At 52.2% G+C, this 12748-nt stretch overlaps 1 protein-coding gene across 1 annotated transcript; it reads right to left on the minus strand.

The window, feature by feature from the left end:
* Window positions 1-83: 83 nt before the first annotated feature.
* Window positions 84-9525, minus strand: LDLRAD1 (low density lipoprotein receptor class A domain containing 1). The gene is made up of 6 exons (XM_064148241.1): window positions 7799-9525; window positions 7251-7376; window positions 5259-5484; window positions 4761-4898; window positions 4064-4192; window positions 84-3325 (listed from the first exon to the last, which is right to left on the minus strand). The coding sequence occupies exons 1-6, from the start codon at window positions 7817-7819 to the stop codon at window positions 3186-3188; spliced, it is 780 nt and encodes a 259-aa protein (XP_064004311.1). The 5' UTR covers window positions 7820-9525; the 3' UTR covers window positions 84-3185.
* Between the last annotated feature and the right edge of the window lie 3223 nt (window positions 9526-12748).

The raw sequence follows: 12748 nt of genomic DNA on the forward strand, positions 1-12748 counted from the left end.
CCCCTCACTAACAGTTACTGCAGAAATCCGGAGCAGAAATCCCCAGTCTCCCTTATTTCATCCCAGGAAATGAAAGATGAAACTGAGTTACTGGAGAGATCAGACTCTCCTTGTAATATATTCTCCCTTATGAACACAATCACAGGGCCACAGACTGTGGGGTTGGAAGGGACCTCCAGAGATCATCAGTCCAACCCCCCTGCCAGTGCAGCATCACTCAGGACAAGGAACACAGGAACATGTCTGAGTGGGTTTGGAATGTCTCCAGAGAAGGAGACTGCACAGCCTGTCTGGGCAGCCTGCTCCAGGGCTCTGGTACCCTCACATGGAAAAGGTTTTCCCTTCTGTTCCTGTGGCACCTCCTCTGCTCCAGCTTGCACCCACTGCCCCTTCTCCTGTCACTGGACACCCCTGAGCAGAGCCTGGCTCTGTCCTCCTGACACTGCCCTTCACATCTTGATAAACACGACTGAGGGCACCCCTCAGCCTGCTCTGCTCCAACCCAAAGGGCCTCAGCTCCCTCAGCCTGTCCTCACAGGGAGATGTTCCACTGCCTTCAGCAGTTTTGTGGCTCTGCACTGGACTCTCAGTTCCCTGAGGTCCTTGAACTGAGCGGCCCAGAACTGGACACAGTATTACAGATGCAGCCTCACCAGGGCAGGGCAGAGTGGGAGGAGAACCTGGAGAGCCACCTCAGATTTATTTACTAGCCCCTCCTGCACCGTGGAGACCTGCCTGCCCATGGGGAGAATCGTGCACTCCATTTCTCATCAGCAAAGCAGCTGGGAGCTGCTGCCATGAGATGGAAAACAGACACATCGTGGCCATACAAGAATGCCCAGGTGCCAGGCCTGATGCTAAACTCACACAGCACATCTTTCTTTTCCAGAAGAGGGGCTCTAGAGCTCCCTGTTCATTACACTCGCCATCCCTGGTATAATCACTCCTTTTCTTTGGTTGCTTGCTGGCCAGCAGACTCTTTCCAACACACCACTGTGTACATTCTCTCCTAGGAGGACTCAGACACACTCAGGCTTCTGTATTTTTGAACAGCTGTTCACTTCAATACTTATCAACTACAGTTGTTCTGCTATCCATACACAGTTCCCATCACAAAGGGTAAGATGTTCCTTGCTCTTTTTTCCCAACTTTTTTTGACCACTGCCCTGTAGAAGTGAGCAGCAGTTGTAGTCCACCTGCCCCTCCCCCAGTACAGGAAGCTTGTTGCATGCCCTCCCACTTCAAAGTGGAACAGGAGAACAGGCCGTGGCTGGAGACAGCTGGAACCAGAAAGAAGCTTTTCTTCCCCAGGAGGTGAGGCTGACCCAGCAGCACTGCCTCTGAATCATCCTTCATTCAGCAACTCCTAGGCAATGCTGCAAGACTTCCTTGCTGGTTGCCCCAGACATACTGTAGGGTAACAAGAGGAACAACAGCAACTACAGTAAGCCAGGCTTTACTCACCAGCCCCAGCCCAGGCTGTTGAACTGTCATCTCTCTGTGACTGCGTTACAAACCTGCATCCCCACTTCAGGCTTTGACTGAGGCTGGAAGCTGGCAAGTGAGAAATGTTTACCTACAAGGCTCTTAATCTGTCTTCCCAGCTGCAGCACTGAGTGCTTTGCAGTAATGCTTTACAGGCACAGACAAAGCAAGTGCCCACCCCAGCCAGGCCTGCAGAAGGACTGGCTATGAAATTCAGCTTTCAAAGTTTCCCGTAGCAGCAGCTCCACTGCGCGGAATCTGCCATCTCATTGCAGATGAAGGATGAGTCACGACACCGCAAAGCTGCTTCTGAAAGGTCTCTCAGATCCACAACTGTAGCCCAGGGACTAATTAGAGCACACATTCCCCACTGGCACAAGTCATGGTGGCAGGCAGAGCTGCAGACACAGGGCAGAGAGGAAATGAGTGACCAGAGGGTTCTTTTTAAAGATCTGTGGCTTGGGATGGTGGTGGAAGAAAGATCACCTGACGGTTACTTTGGGCCTAAAAAAGTAAGTGCCTTCACTGTAAATGTGGGGCTTCCTCAGAGATGATGTGTTAGACACAGAGCAGACTTTCAGAGGAGCAGAGAGCACATCTGAGTCTCAGGGGCACATCTGTAGCTGCATCCTGAGCAGCGCTTTGAAGGTTTAGCTGCCTGATCTTGCTTGGGTGGCAGAGGAACAAAACCTGCACAACACTGGACCTGTGTCATCCCACACTGCCTTAGGAGCAGCACTTGTATTTTTGCTGCTCTCTACTCCAAGGCTGCAACTGGTTTTGCCTCCTTTCTTTGCCAACTTCAGTACAAACGCATCACATCTCCATGGCTGTTCTCAGCCTGCTCAGCTGCTGCTCCAGATCTGCACAGCCCTGAGAGAAGTGCACCTTACGTACTTGCTGCTTCCCTGCCCTGGCTTGCAGAGACAGATGCATGGTCACAGGGACCAGTCATATTGCACAAACCCTGAAACATCTCCACTTCATTTTTCCTTGCCATTATGCTCCCTGCACTGGCCTTCATGGTTTGAGAAGAGCAGAGGAGATGGCCTCTGCAACTGCTTCCCATGGTGTCATCTCAGCACAGCATTCCCACAGAAGCATCTTGGGAGCATCAATGTGGAGCCTTCAAAGCCACTGCTGAAACTGTCTGCAGATGTGCTTTGAACACAGACACAAGTTTCTGCTCCTGCCTGTGAGGATCAGGAGTGTGAAGATGTGCAAGGGGAAAGTGCTAACCCAAAGGGTGACCTCACTCAGCTCCTACTCTTTAGTGCAGTCCTCAATGGACCTCCACCTGACTGCCTGCAAAGGCACCAGCATGTCCATACCGAAGAAGCCCTTCGCCCAGAGTCGGTGGGACACAGTGACTGTGTTGGTGCAGCTGGTGAACAGCACCCAGCAGCCTGCACACAATCCATCAAGACAAGCTCCAAGACAGTACCCTGCCCAAGTAGGAAAGACTCACCCTTGCATGACAGCAGAACCCCGGCAAGAGTCCCACAGCCAGCAGCTGGCCTGCAGCATGGGCAGCCACGAGCACCTCACCCCTGCTCAGCGTCACTGCATGAGTCTGAGTGGTGCTGCTGAGGATCTGCTGCAGCTGGAGCTTCCTAAGCAGGTGGACACGAAGCCTTAAAGCTGGCAGTGCAGGAAGCACCCTGCTGTCTCCAGTGCTGCTGGGTGCCAAGACTTCAGGGTCAGCAGAGATACTCATCAGACCAGCCGAGGCAGTGCTGGATGCCGTCCCGGCACAGCCTCCTGGGGACGCAGGAGCAGTACTCGTAGAACACAGGGCTGCAGTTCCACCACTGCGACCCACACGGCGGGCAGGCAGCCACTGGGGATGGAACACAGGGAACAGAAAAGCCTCTGATGCACTGACTCCATCTCTCCTACCTGGATAACCACTCTTCCACCCCCCCAGCAGCTAACGAAAAGTCACTGCTGTCAGCGACGCCACCAAAGAGGGCAGCTGCTTGGTACCAGAGGGAGACAATCACACAGCATGGCATTGGGGTGACCTTCACTGCAGGTCATGCTGGGAGGAACAACTAGATGTCATTTATTTGTATTAGGAGGCTACTCTAGAGAAGGTGCTGATTGGCAGGTCTTGCCTGAGGTTCAAAACCAGGGGAGTGGTAGAGGAGCAAACTTCATTTTAGCAAGAGAAGGATCTGGACGGCCTTGAAGCTGCTGAGGCACGCTTAGTCCCCCAGCCCAGAGACAGACCCACCTCCTGGCCAGCAGCTGAAAGCCAGTTTACAAGACTGCTGCTGCCCACAGCTGTGCACCACAATGAAACTGCTCCACACCCAGCAAGCCACAGAGAGGGTACAACTTTTGGGGCTGGGAGCAAAGCATGGAACATTTCCCCTCTTGGTTACCACCAGAGCCCTTGTCAGATGATGGGACGGAGTCCACACAGTTCTGAAGTCCCATCCCAGCTACTGTGTGGTTTAGTGGAGGACCTCAGCCCCCAAGTGTTTCCAGCAGTGAGCACCATGCCTGTACAACCTGTTTCAGTCCATCAGCAGCAAAGGCCTTTTGCCCAACAAGAGCCAGAAGAGATACTTACAGCTGCCCATCTCATCAGAGCAGTCCCCGCAGTCGTTCATCCCATTACACCTCTGATCAGCATAGACCCAGGACCTGGGGTTGCTGCAGTGGAAAACCAGGTATGCTGGGAGGCTGTGGGGCAGGTCCCCTGCAAGGACAGGCACACAGGATGAGCTCAGCAACACCAGGCTGAAACAGGAGTGGTAGCCAAAGGCTGCTGTCATGGGGGGTCCTTCAGTGCCAGGGCAGGAATGATACCAGAAACGGGGAAGCCGCAGTTGGAGAGGGAAAGGGATGCTCATGGCTGGGCTGGAAATAGGGCTGAGTGCCTTGGGCTTCTGCTTTAATGAGGTTGTTTGCAGGGTAAGTGGATGATACCTTAGCCACGTAGCCATCTGCTTACCCATAGAATCACAGAAAGTTAGTGGCTGGAAGTGACCTCAAAAGCTCATTTGGTCCAGCCCCCAGCCAGAGCAGATCGCATATAAATACTCAGCAGAGGAACAGTGCATCATGGCTTAAACAAGGTCTGGGCTGATCAGAGGAGCTTAGAGTCTTTGATCCCTGGCACTGCTGCTCCTTTTGGGCAGTGCCTTCTCTCAGCATCTGCCAGGTTTATCTGCTTGCACAGCTGGCCGTGAGTGTGGAGCAGGATCAGAGGGACACAGGCTGCTCTGCCCTGCAGCGGGTGGAGGAGTCACAACAAACCCACTCACCACAGAGTTCCTGCTGCTCATCCTCTCCATATCTGCAGCTGCTGATGCCGTCACAGACCTGGCTGGCTGGGATGCAGGTCGCTCTGTCATTGCACAGGAAGCCCGTCTGGTTGTTGGAGGCTGTACAGAAGTGGTTCGCTGAAGGGAGAGCAACAAAGACTCCATTTCCCAGCATTCTCATGGCATGAGGGACAGATGAAGGGGAAGAAAGGGAGGCTTCTGGAATTCCTTTGCTCTGCAAATAACCAGGATTAATCTCTGGTAGGTTCCTGGCAGATCTGAAACATGTCCGTGTCATCCAGATGTGCCGCAGCCCCACGGAGCAGGACAGTGAAACCAAGCAACAGCTGGCAGGAGGCTGGCACAGCCCTGCTAGGCCACTTCCCTCCTCCCAGTCCGCATTGGGAAGCACCCATGGCAATGGACAGCATGAAGACTTGTCTCATAACCCATCCTTTGCTGCCTCCCTTACCAAGAAACGACTCTCGAGATACCAACCTGGCACCCGCAGCAGGAGTCCCAGCGCCACCGCCAAGGCCACAGCAGCAGTGAGGACAAGCAGCATGGCGGCAGAGATGCAGACACACTTCCATGTGCAGCCCACCCAAGCACTGCGTGGCTGAGAGAGGTCTGTTGGGAGGCAAGAGTGGGAGGTGAGAGGCTGGGGACGGGTCTGGCAGGGCTGCCTGGGGCCCGGGGAGTGTTGGAGGGGAATGGCATGAAGCCATGAGGGTGATCACAGAATCAAGGACTGGCAGGGGCTGTGACTCTTGGAGATCATTGAGTCCCACCCCTCTGCTAGAGCAGGCTGCACAGGATCATGTCCAAGTGGATTCTGAAAGTCTCCAGAGAAGGAGACTCCACAGCCTCTCTGGGCAGCCTGCTCCAGCACCCTGCAAGTAAAACTGCTTCTCCTTAAGTTCCAGTGGTACCCTCCCGTGTCCTGTTTCACACCCACTGCCCCTGCTTCAGGTGCTCTGCGTGCTGGCAAGGGCCTGCTGGGGCTCAGGGCTTGACAGCCAAGTCTTAGTAGCCAAACCCCAACGTTAAACAGCTCCTCACAAGAAACTTCACTTCTTGCAGCACAGCAGAGCCCGTGCTGCAGCTGCAGAGCACTGGCATGCAAGGGCACAGATGTCACACCTCAGCCTGACCTGCAGCACCAGGGACAGCAGATTAGGTTTGGGTTGGGGGAAATTCAAGGGGGTCAGTACATATCTTGTACATGCTCTGTAGATTTTTTCCTGTATCTTTCCTTTCAAACATAATTCTGCATTTCTCTCTGGTTCACTTGAAAGTCTCCTCCCGTGGGCTCTTTAACAACCACGACAGGAGAAGGCCAAACCCCTGCGCACCCTGTTGGACAGCACTGCCCTTATCAGACGGGGGAGGAGGCCAGTGCAAGCCTGGCAGAGGTGTCCTCCCAGAACCCACAGGAAAACTCCAAGAGACAGAATTGCATTTTACAGCACTTCAGGCTTTCAGCCTGGCCAAGACTTTAACTCTCCCACCAAACAGGGCTGAAATTACCTTCTTAAAATGGTAAGAACTGGCCAAAGAGCAGCTTTGCCCTCCCCAGAGACGTCTCCAGGATACCAAAGGCTTCCAGGGACTGCAGCTTTCAGAAGGTTAGGTACATAAATCCAACCAAAGCCAGAAGTTAAGGGCCAAGACCAGAGCCTCTGCGCCACAGCAGCAGCACAAGAGCAACACCCATCAGCTGCCCTCAAGCTCTGCAGCACCACTGCTCTGTCTCTAAGCCAAGAGGCTATGTTCTTGCATTCTTTCCTATCTCCAGACCAAAAGTTACTGTGATTGTGTGAGAAACACAAAACCAGTCACTAAAGACAACCCTGCAACACTGGATTTTGGTGTTTCTGAACTTAAAAGAGCTTTGATGGAAAAGGTAGAACTAGTCTTGGCAGTGCCTCCTCTATTTACTTGGTGGTTGTGCTGTACGAACACAAGTGAAGTCACAGCCTTTGCTCAGTGGCAAAGGGATCCTGGCTGCAGTAACCACCCCCTTGGACATACCTGAGCAGGAATGAAAAGCAGAACATTTCAGTTCAAAAGCAAAGTGGTGAATTGCAGCGTGTCTGTGTCTGCAGGGCAGCACCTCTGACCAGAAGGCACCAGAGCTGCAGGCAGGCAAGAGCATAAAACAATGGCAGTGATGAAATGTTGCTGCAACCTGATCTACAGGTTTGCTGCTGATTCTGGCTGACCTCACCTTCTCCCTCTTAGTATGGACAAAGCCTACTGAAGTTTGGCTGCTAAAACACACAGAAAGCCTGCAGCAAGCTCAGGAGGAGCTCTTCTGTAACAGGCAAGGATTTCCTCTCAGGCTACTATACTACAAGACTGCCAACTTCAGGCCAGCAAAGAACAGCTTCACTTCATTAGTTTTATAGTCTGAAAGTTTCATTGCACAGAAAAAGGGTGAAAAGAGAGAAATCAGTCTCAAGAGGCCATAAATACTGTCTATATTTTACAGTACATGGAACAGTTTCCACTGATGTATGTTTGCATCATAAAAGTGTTAAGCTCTGTTTCCTTGTTACCTCTCTCTTCAGATGAGGACTTGGTTGAGTCACAAGCAGCCACAGCACCATTTCTCTGGAAGGAAAGGAACAAGAGATGGCTTGCAGCAGCAGCAGCACACGGTAACCACCACGCAAGGGATGCCTCTGCAGCTCCCATCCCACCTTACCCACCAATGCAGAGCCCATGCCTTTATTTTCACACATGGACAAAAATTGCCCCAAGTGGAGGTGTGGCCCAGATTGAGCTCACAAAGGCACCCAACAGATCACCTCTTAAATCTTAGTTACCCACTTGCAAAACAAGCTCCAGTGCAAGCCCAGTGCTTTGTATCAACACTTCCCTTCTGGATCAAACCAGGTTAAGTAGCCAGCGCTGGAAATGTCACAGCAAGCAGTGATAAAGCAGTGATCAAGAGGTCAGGCAAACAGCACTATCAAGAACAGGTGGACTTTAGGAAACAGCTGCACCTAAGATCTTTCCCAAGAGGACTGTACCTGGGGGTGAGTTTTGTTCATGCTTCTCAGAGCTGCAGCCCTTACAGCAACTCAAAGCACTGCAGGGAGCTTTCTGCTCCTCAACATGAGCAACGTTACCAGGATACAAACCCCAACAGAGGGAGGAGAGCAAAGGGTGTGCTGCTGCCCGGGCAGGCAAGCAGGAGGGGGCAGGGGAGGCAGCACCAAGCCTGTGCTCCAGCTCTGGCTGAAAGTGGTGCCCCTGGTTTGCCTCTCATTCCTCCCAGCTCCATCCTGGTTTCCTAACAGGCTGTTGATCAAATCATAAAGATACAGAGATTTTGGATGCCAAGAACTGTGATGCCAGTTCAGAAGATGAATACTCACCCCTGGCTGACACCAACTGCATTTATTTACCCTCCTTTGTGATGGAAGCTGGAGGGAACAGTTTGATCATCCTCCTGCAAGTCTCCTTTCTCCTCACATCTTTCAAGACAGAGCTGACCACTGACCTCATAGCAGCCTACAGAACCAGATCTCAGCAGAGCTGTGCAGGATACAACCCTCTGGAAGAGCTTCCCTGCTCAGGCAATGAGCATGTGCAGAGCAACCCCTTCAGGGTTCTCTTTTACTCACATTCTTGAGTTCCCAGCCCTGCAGTGGGCTTTAGCAGCTCAGCCTGCAGCTGACATGAACTTACCAACAGCTCACAGCCTTCTGAACCTGCTGCAGGTCTTGGCACAGTAAACACAGTGGAGTTCTGCAATCATGAGCAGGCAGCTTTACCATGGGGGTAGGGAGCAGAAAAAGCTTTGGCATGAAAGTTTGAGAAGCTTACATGCTTCTTGTTTGCAGGAGGCTCCACAGGACACATAGAATCCCACAATGGCTCAGGCTGGAAGGAGTCTTAGAGATCATCTACTTCAACCTCCCCACCACAGGCAAAGACACCTCTTAGCTAGACTCAGCTGCTTGAGGCCTCACCCAACCTGGCCTTCAACACCCTCAAGGAGGAGGCAGCCACAGCCTCCCTGGGCAGCCTCTGCCAGAGTCTCACCAACCTCCTACTGGATACCCATTCAGTTATGGCATCACAGAATGCTATCAGGTTAGTCCTTGGTAAATCCATGCTGACTGCTCCTGATAACCTTCTTCTCTTCCAAGTGCCTCGAGATGCCCTCCAGAAGGAGCTGCTCCATCATCTTTCCAGGGATGGAGGTGAGGCTGACTGGTCTGTAGTTCCCTGGAACCTCTTTCTTGATCTTTCTGAAGACTGCAGTGCCATTGGCTCTGCTCCAGCCCTCAGGCACCTCTCCCGTGTGCCACGAGTTGGCAAAGATGATGTAGAGTGGCAGAGTGACAACTTCAGGCAGTTCTCTCAGCACCCTTGGGTGCCTCCCATCAGGGCGCATGGACTTGTGAGCGTTCATTTTGTGTAACTGCTCCCTAACCCAGTCTGCACTGGCCAGTGGGGAGCACTCCCTCCCCTCCAGTCTTCCTCTCCTTCATCCAGGGTCTGGAGTACATAGGAGAGCTCAGCCTTAGGTGTAAACATTGAAGCAAAGACTCAAGTGCCTCCAAACCATTGCCACCTCACAGATCACAATTCCTCCCCAGGCACTACCAAAACTTACCAGGCCTGCACAGGAGGAGCTGGCAGCTCTGTGGCCTACAAGACAGCTGCCCCAAACTGATTCAAAGCATCAAATAGTGCCCGACATAGAGGAACAAGAGCTGCTTCCCCCTCCATCCCCACACCCCCAACTCATTCCCACTACAGTGAGTTAACAGACACCTCTTGACAACAGCTTCTGCCAGCTCTGCACGCAGTGGTTCTTGCACTACTCAGAATCAAACACAGGAGGCTCCTCCTTTAGCATGGATCAACAGCAGTTTGGCCAGAGCAGAAGCTTCTCCTGTTCTAAGGTGGGGTGGGAACAGGCAGCAAACAGTCTGCAGGCCTGGGCAGCTGCTACAGTACAGAACAACACAATACAATACAAACTCAGGGTTACTCCCTGCCCATCTTAACTTCTGGAGCTGTTTCTTCTTAAAGAAGAAGTTTTAGTTCCTCAGCAGAATGGCTACTATTTTGAGCCTTCAAGAAGCTAATCTGGTGATTGTGAGTTTGCCAGGAGCCAGGTCAAGCAGGCCAGCTGTGCATGCCCCAAGGGAACAATCCATGACGGGAACATTTAAACCACGGAGCCAACTCACTCTGGGAGGCTAACAACCCTAAGACCTGACAGCCATCACCACCTATTTCCTACAGCAAGACTATCAAGCTCAGCTGTAGTCAAGCAGGCAGCTGGACTTTTAGAGCAGTTACCCCACATCAAACATAGTTCAGGAAAAAAACAAGTTGATGAGAACGAGATAGCAAACACAAGCAAGCCCTTCTGGGGCAGAAACGGCAGGAAACAAATCTTTGCCCAAGATCAGAGAAGCTGAAGGAGGAACACAGATGAAGACATCCAGTGTGATAGGAGGCTACTGTTAATTCAAGTCTCAACAAATTAAAAACCATCCCCCAACCCCCCTAAACGTGCCCTTGCTGCTTCTGCCAGCAATGAACTGCACACCCTTGAGGAGATTGCCTCATTTGTGTCAGGATGATTCCATTTACAGGCTGACACAAGCTCAGCTGCAGATGTGCCTAAAGAGAGAAGAGAAAATGCTTTCCTCCTGCAGTTTCAATAATTTAAGGGTCTTGGGCTGAGATCAAGCCCAAATTGCAGCCTCTGGAAATGAAGATGTCAGGCAGGCAGACGTTTAACCAACACTGAGCAGGGCAAGCTGGTTTGCAAAGTCAAATGCCAAGACTGCTTAAAGAGCCTACTTAAAAACCCTGACAAACAGCTCAATTACTGCAGCCCAGCAGGAGCTCAGGGAAGAATACCTTGACAGGAGTTCCCAAAAACTACACTTCAATTCCCCAGACTCTGGGCCTGTCTGGAAACAGCAGTGCCAAGTGCCACACTGCCACAGGCTCAGAGCTGAATCCTGGCTCCACTGCACAGATCACTTAACTGAAATGTCATTAAGCAGCAAATGAGAGGAAAAACCTGTGCCGAGTTTTCCTTGCTTTGTCTTTTGCTCAAAAGGACACAGAGCTGTTGGAGTCCAGAGGAGGCCACAAAGATGAGCCAAGGGCTGCAGCACCTCTGTTATGAGGACGGGCTGAGGGAGCTGGGGGTGTGCAGCCTGAAGGGAGGACTTCAGGGGAACCATAGAGCTGCCTTCTGGTACCTGAAGGGATGCTACAGGAAGGCTGCAGAGGGATTTCTCATCAGGGTGTCTAGAGACAGGCCACGGGGGAATGGTTTGGAGCTGAGGCAGAGCAGGGTTAGACTGGAGCTCAGGAAGAAGTTCTTCATTAGGAGGGTGGTGAGACTCTGGAACAGGCTGCCCAGGGAGGCTGTGGCTGCCTCCTCGAGGGTGTTGAGGGCCAGGTTGGAGGGCCAGGTTGAAACCTTGAGCATCTGAGTCTAGTTGAGAGGTGCCCACAGCTGTAGAGTACATGATCACTGAGGTCCCTTCCAATCTCACCCATTCTGTGATTCTATGAATGTTCACCCTGTCCTTGTAGGCAAATGCAATCCCAAATGAAAGCAGAAGCTGCTGAACTCAAAGCTAGGAGAATGAACAACTAAGTCTCTCTACAGCTACCTGAAAGGAGGCTGTAGCCAGGTGGGGTTAATCTCTTCTGCCAGGCACCCAGGGACAGAACAAGGGGACACAGCCTCAAGCAGTGCCAGGGCAGGTTCAGGCTGGATGTTAGGAGGTCGTTCTTCACAGCAAGAGAGACTGGCATTGGAATGGGCTGCCTGGGGAGGTGGTGGAGTCCCTATCCCTGAAGGTGTTTAAGAGGAGGCTGCATGAGGCACTTGGTGCCATGGGTTAGTTGATTAGAAGGTGGTAAGTTGGACTCAATGACCTTGAAGGTCTTTTCCAACCTGGTCGATTCTGTGCTCTACACACTTGGCCCAAGCAAGCAGCTGTGTTTTCAGGAAGCTGCAACACTGCAGCACGACACACAGCAGTGAGGAGAGCAGCACTTGAACAGAACTGAAAGCATTTCCCTGCCGCTAAGACAGGCAGAAAACCTGGGACTGCTGAAGTCTCTTTTGGAAGGAAAATCCCAGCCCCCAGTGCTGAGGAAACAGGCAATACCTACTGAAGTAACTTTACAAGCACATTTAACATCTGCTGGGCCAGTGCCAGGGCACACTGCTGCAAGGGGAACCCTGGCATCCCGCACCACAAGAGGGCTGCATGCTGAGCTCTGCAACGCCTGAGCACATCCTGATTCACTACTGCAGACAGACTGAGATCCTGCCAAGCTCCACGCAGCACCAGTGACCCCCACCTGCAGCAGGCATAGCTGAGCCCTTTCCAGTAGTGCCACCTACACATAAACACACTTGCCAATGGCTGCTGGCACCCAAAGTGCTGGGATTTGATGTTGCCCCACCGAAGAATTTAGCATGAAGTACCACCACCAACTTAGGCCTTCAAATGGTGACTTCTGCAACAGAAGCAGCCTGCTTGAACCCATATCTCACACTCAGCTCATCGCCAGGAAACCCACTCCAGGGCTTCCAGGCTTCAGTTCTCAGCAGCACTGCAAGATCACTCTGCAGGCACATTCCTGCCTGATGGCCCCTGCAAAGCTCCATCAGCTGCAGCCACACATCCACCAGCTTGCGGTTAGCAGTGACCACTGAAGCACCCTCCAGAACCTCTACAGCACTCACCAGAATTCAAAGTCTGAAGGGGTGTTGGGGTTTGTTTTAAACCCTCACAGGGGTTTGTGCAGTCAGCATGACAAGTTGGAGATCATGCACTCCAGGCAGCTTTCAGAGATGCCAAAACAAACCACACACGTCCACAACTTGTCAGTGCAGCAGGAACCAGCATGTAGCCATCTCCTCCAAGGAGAGAGCTGCAAAAGAAGTATTAGAGTCATATTGTCACAGAATGGCCTAG

This window comes from Pogoniulus pusillus, chromosome 8 (assembly GCF_015220805.1).
Source record: "Pogoniulus pusillus isolate bPogPus1 chromosome 8, bPogPus1.pri, whole genome shotgun sequence".
NCBI lineage: Eukaryota > Metazoa > Chordata > Aves > Piciformes > Lybiidae > Pogoniulus > Pogoniulus pusillus.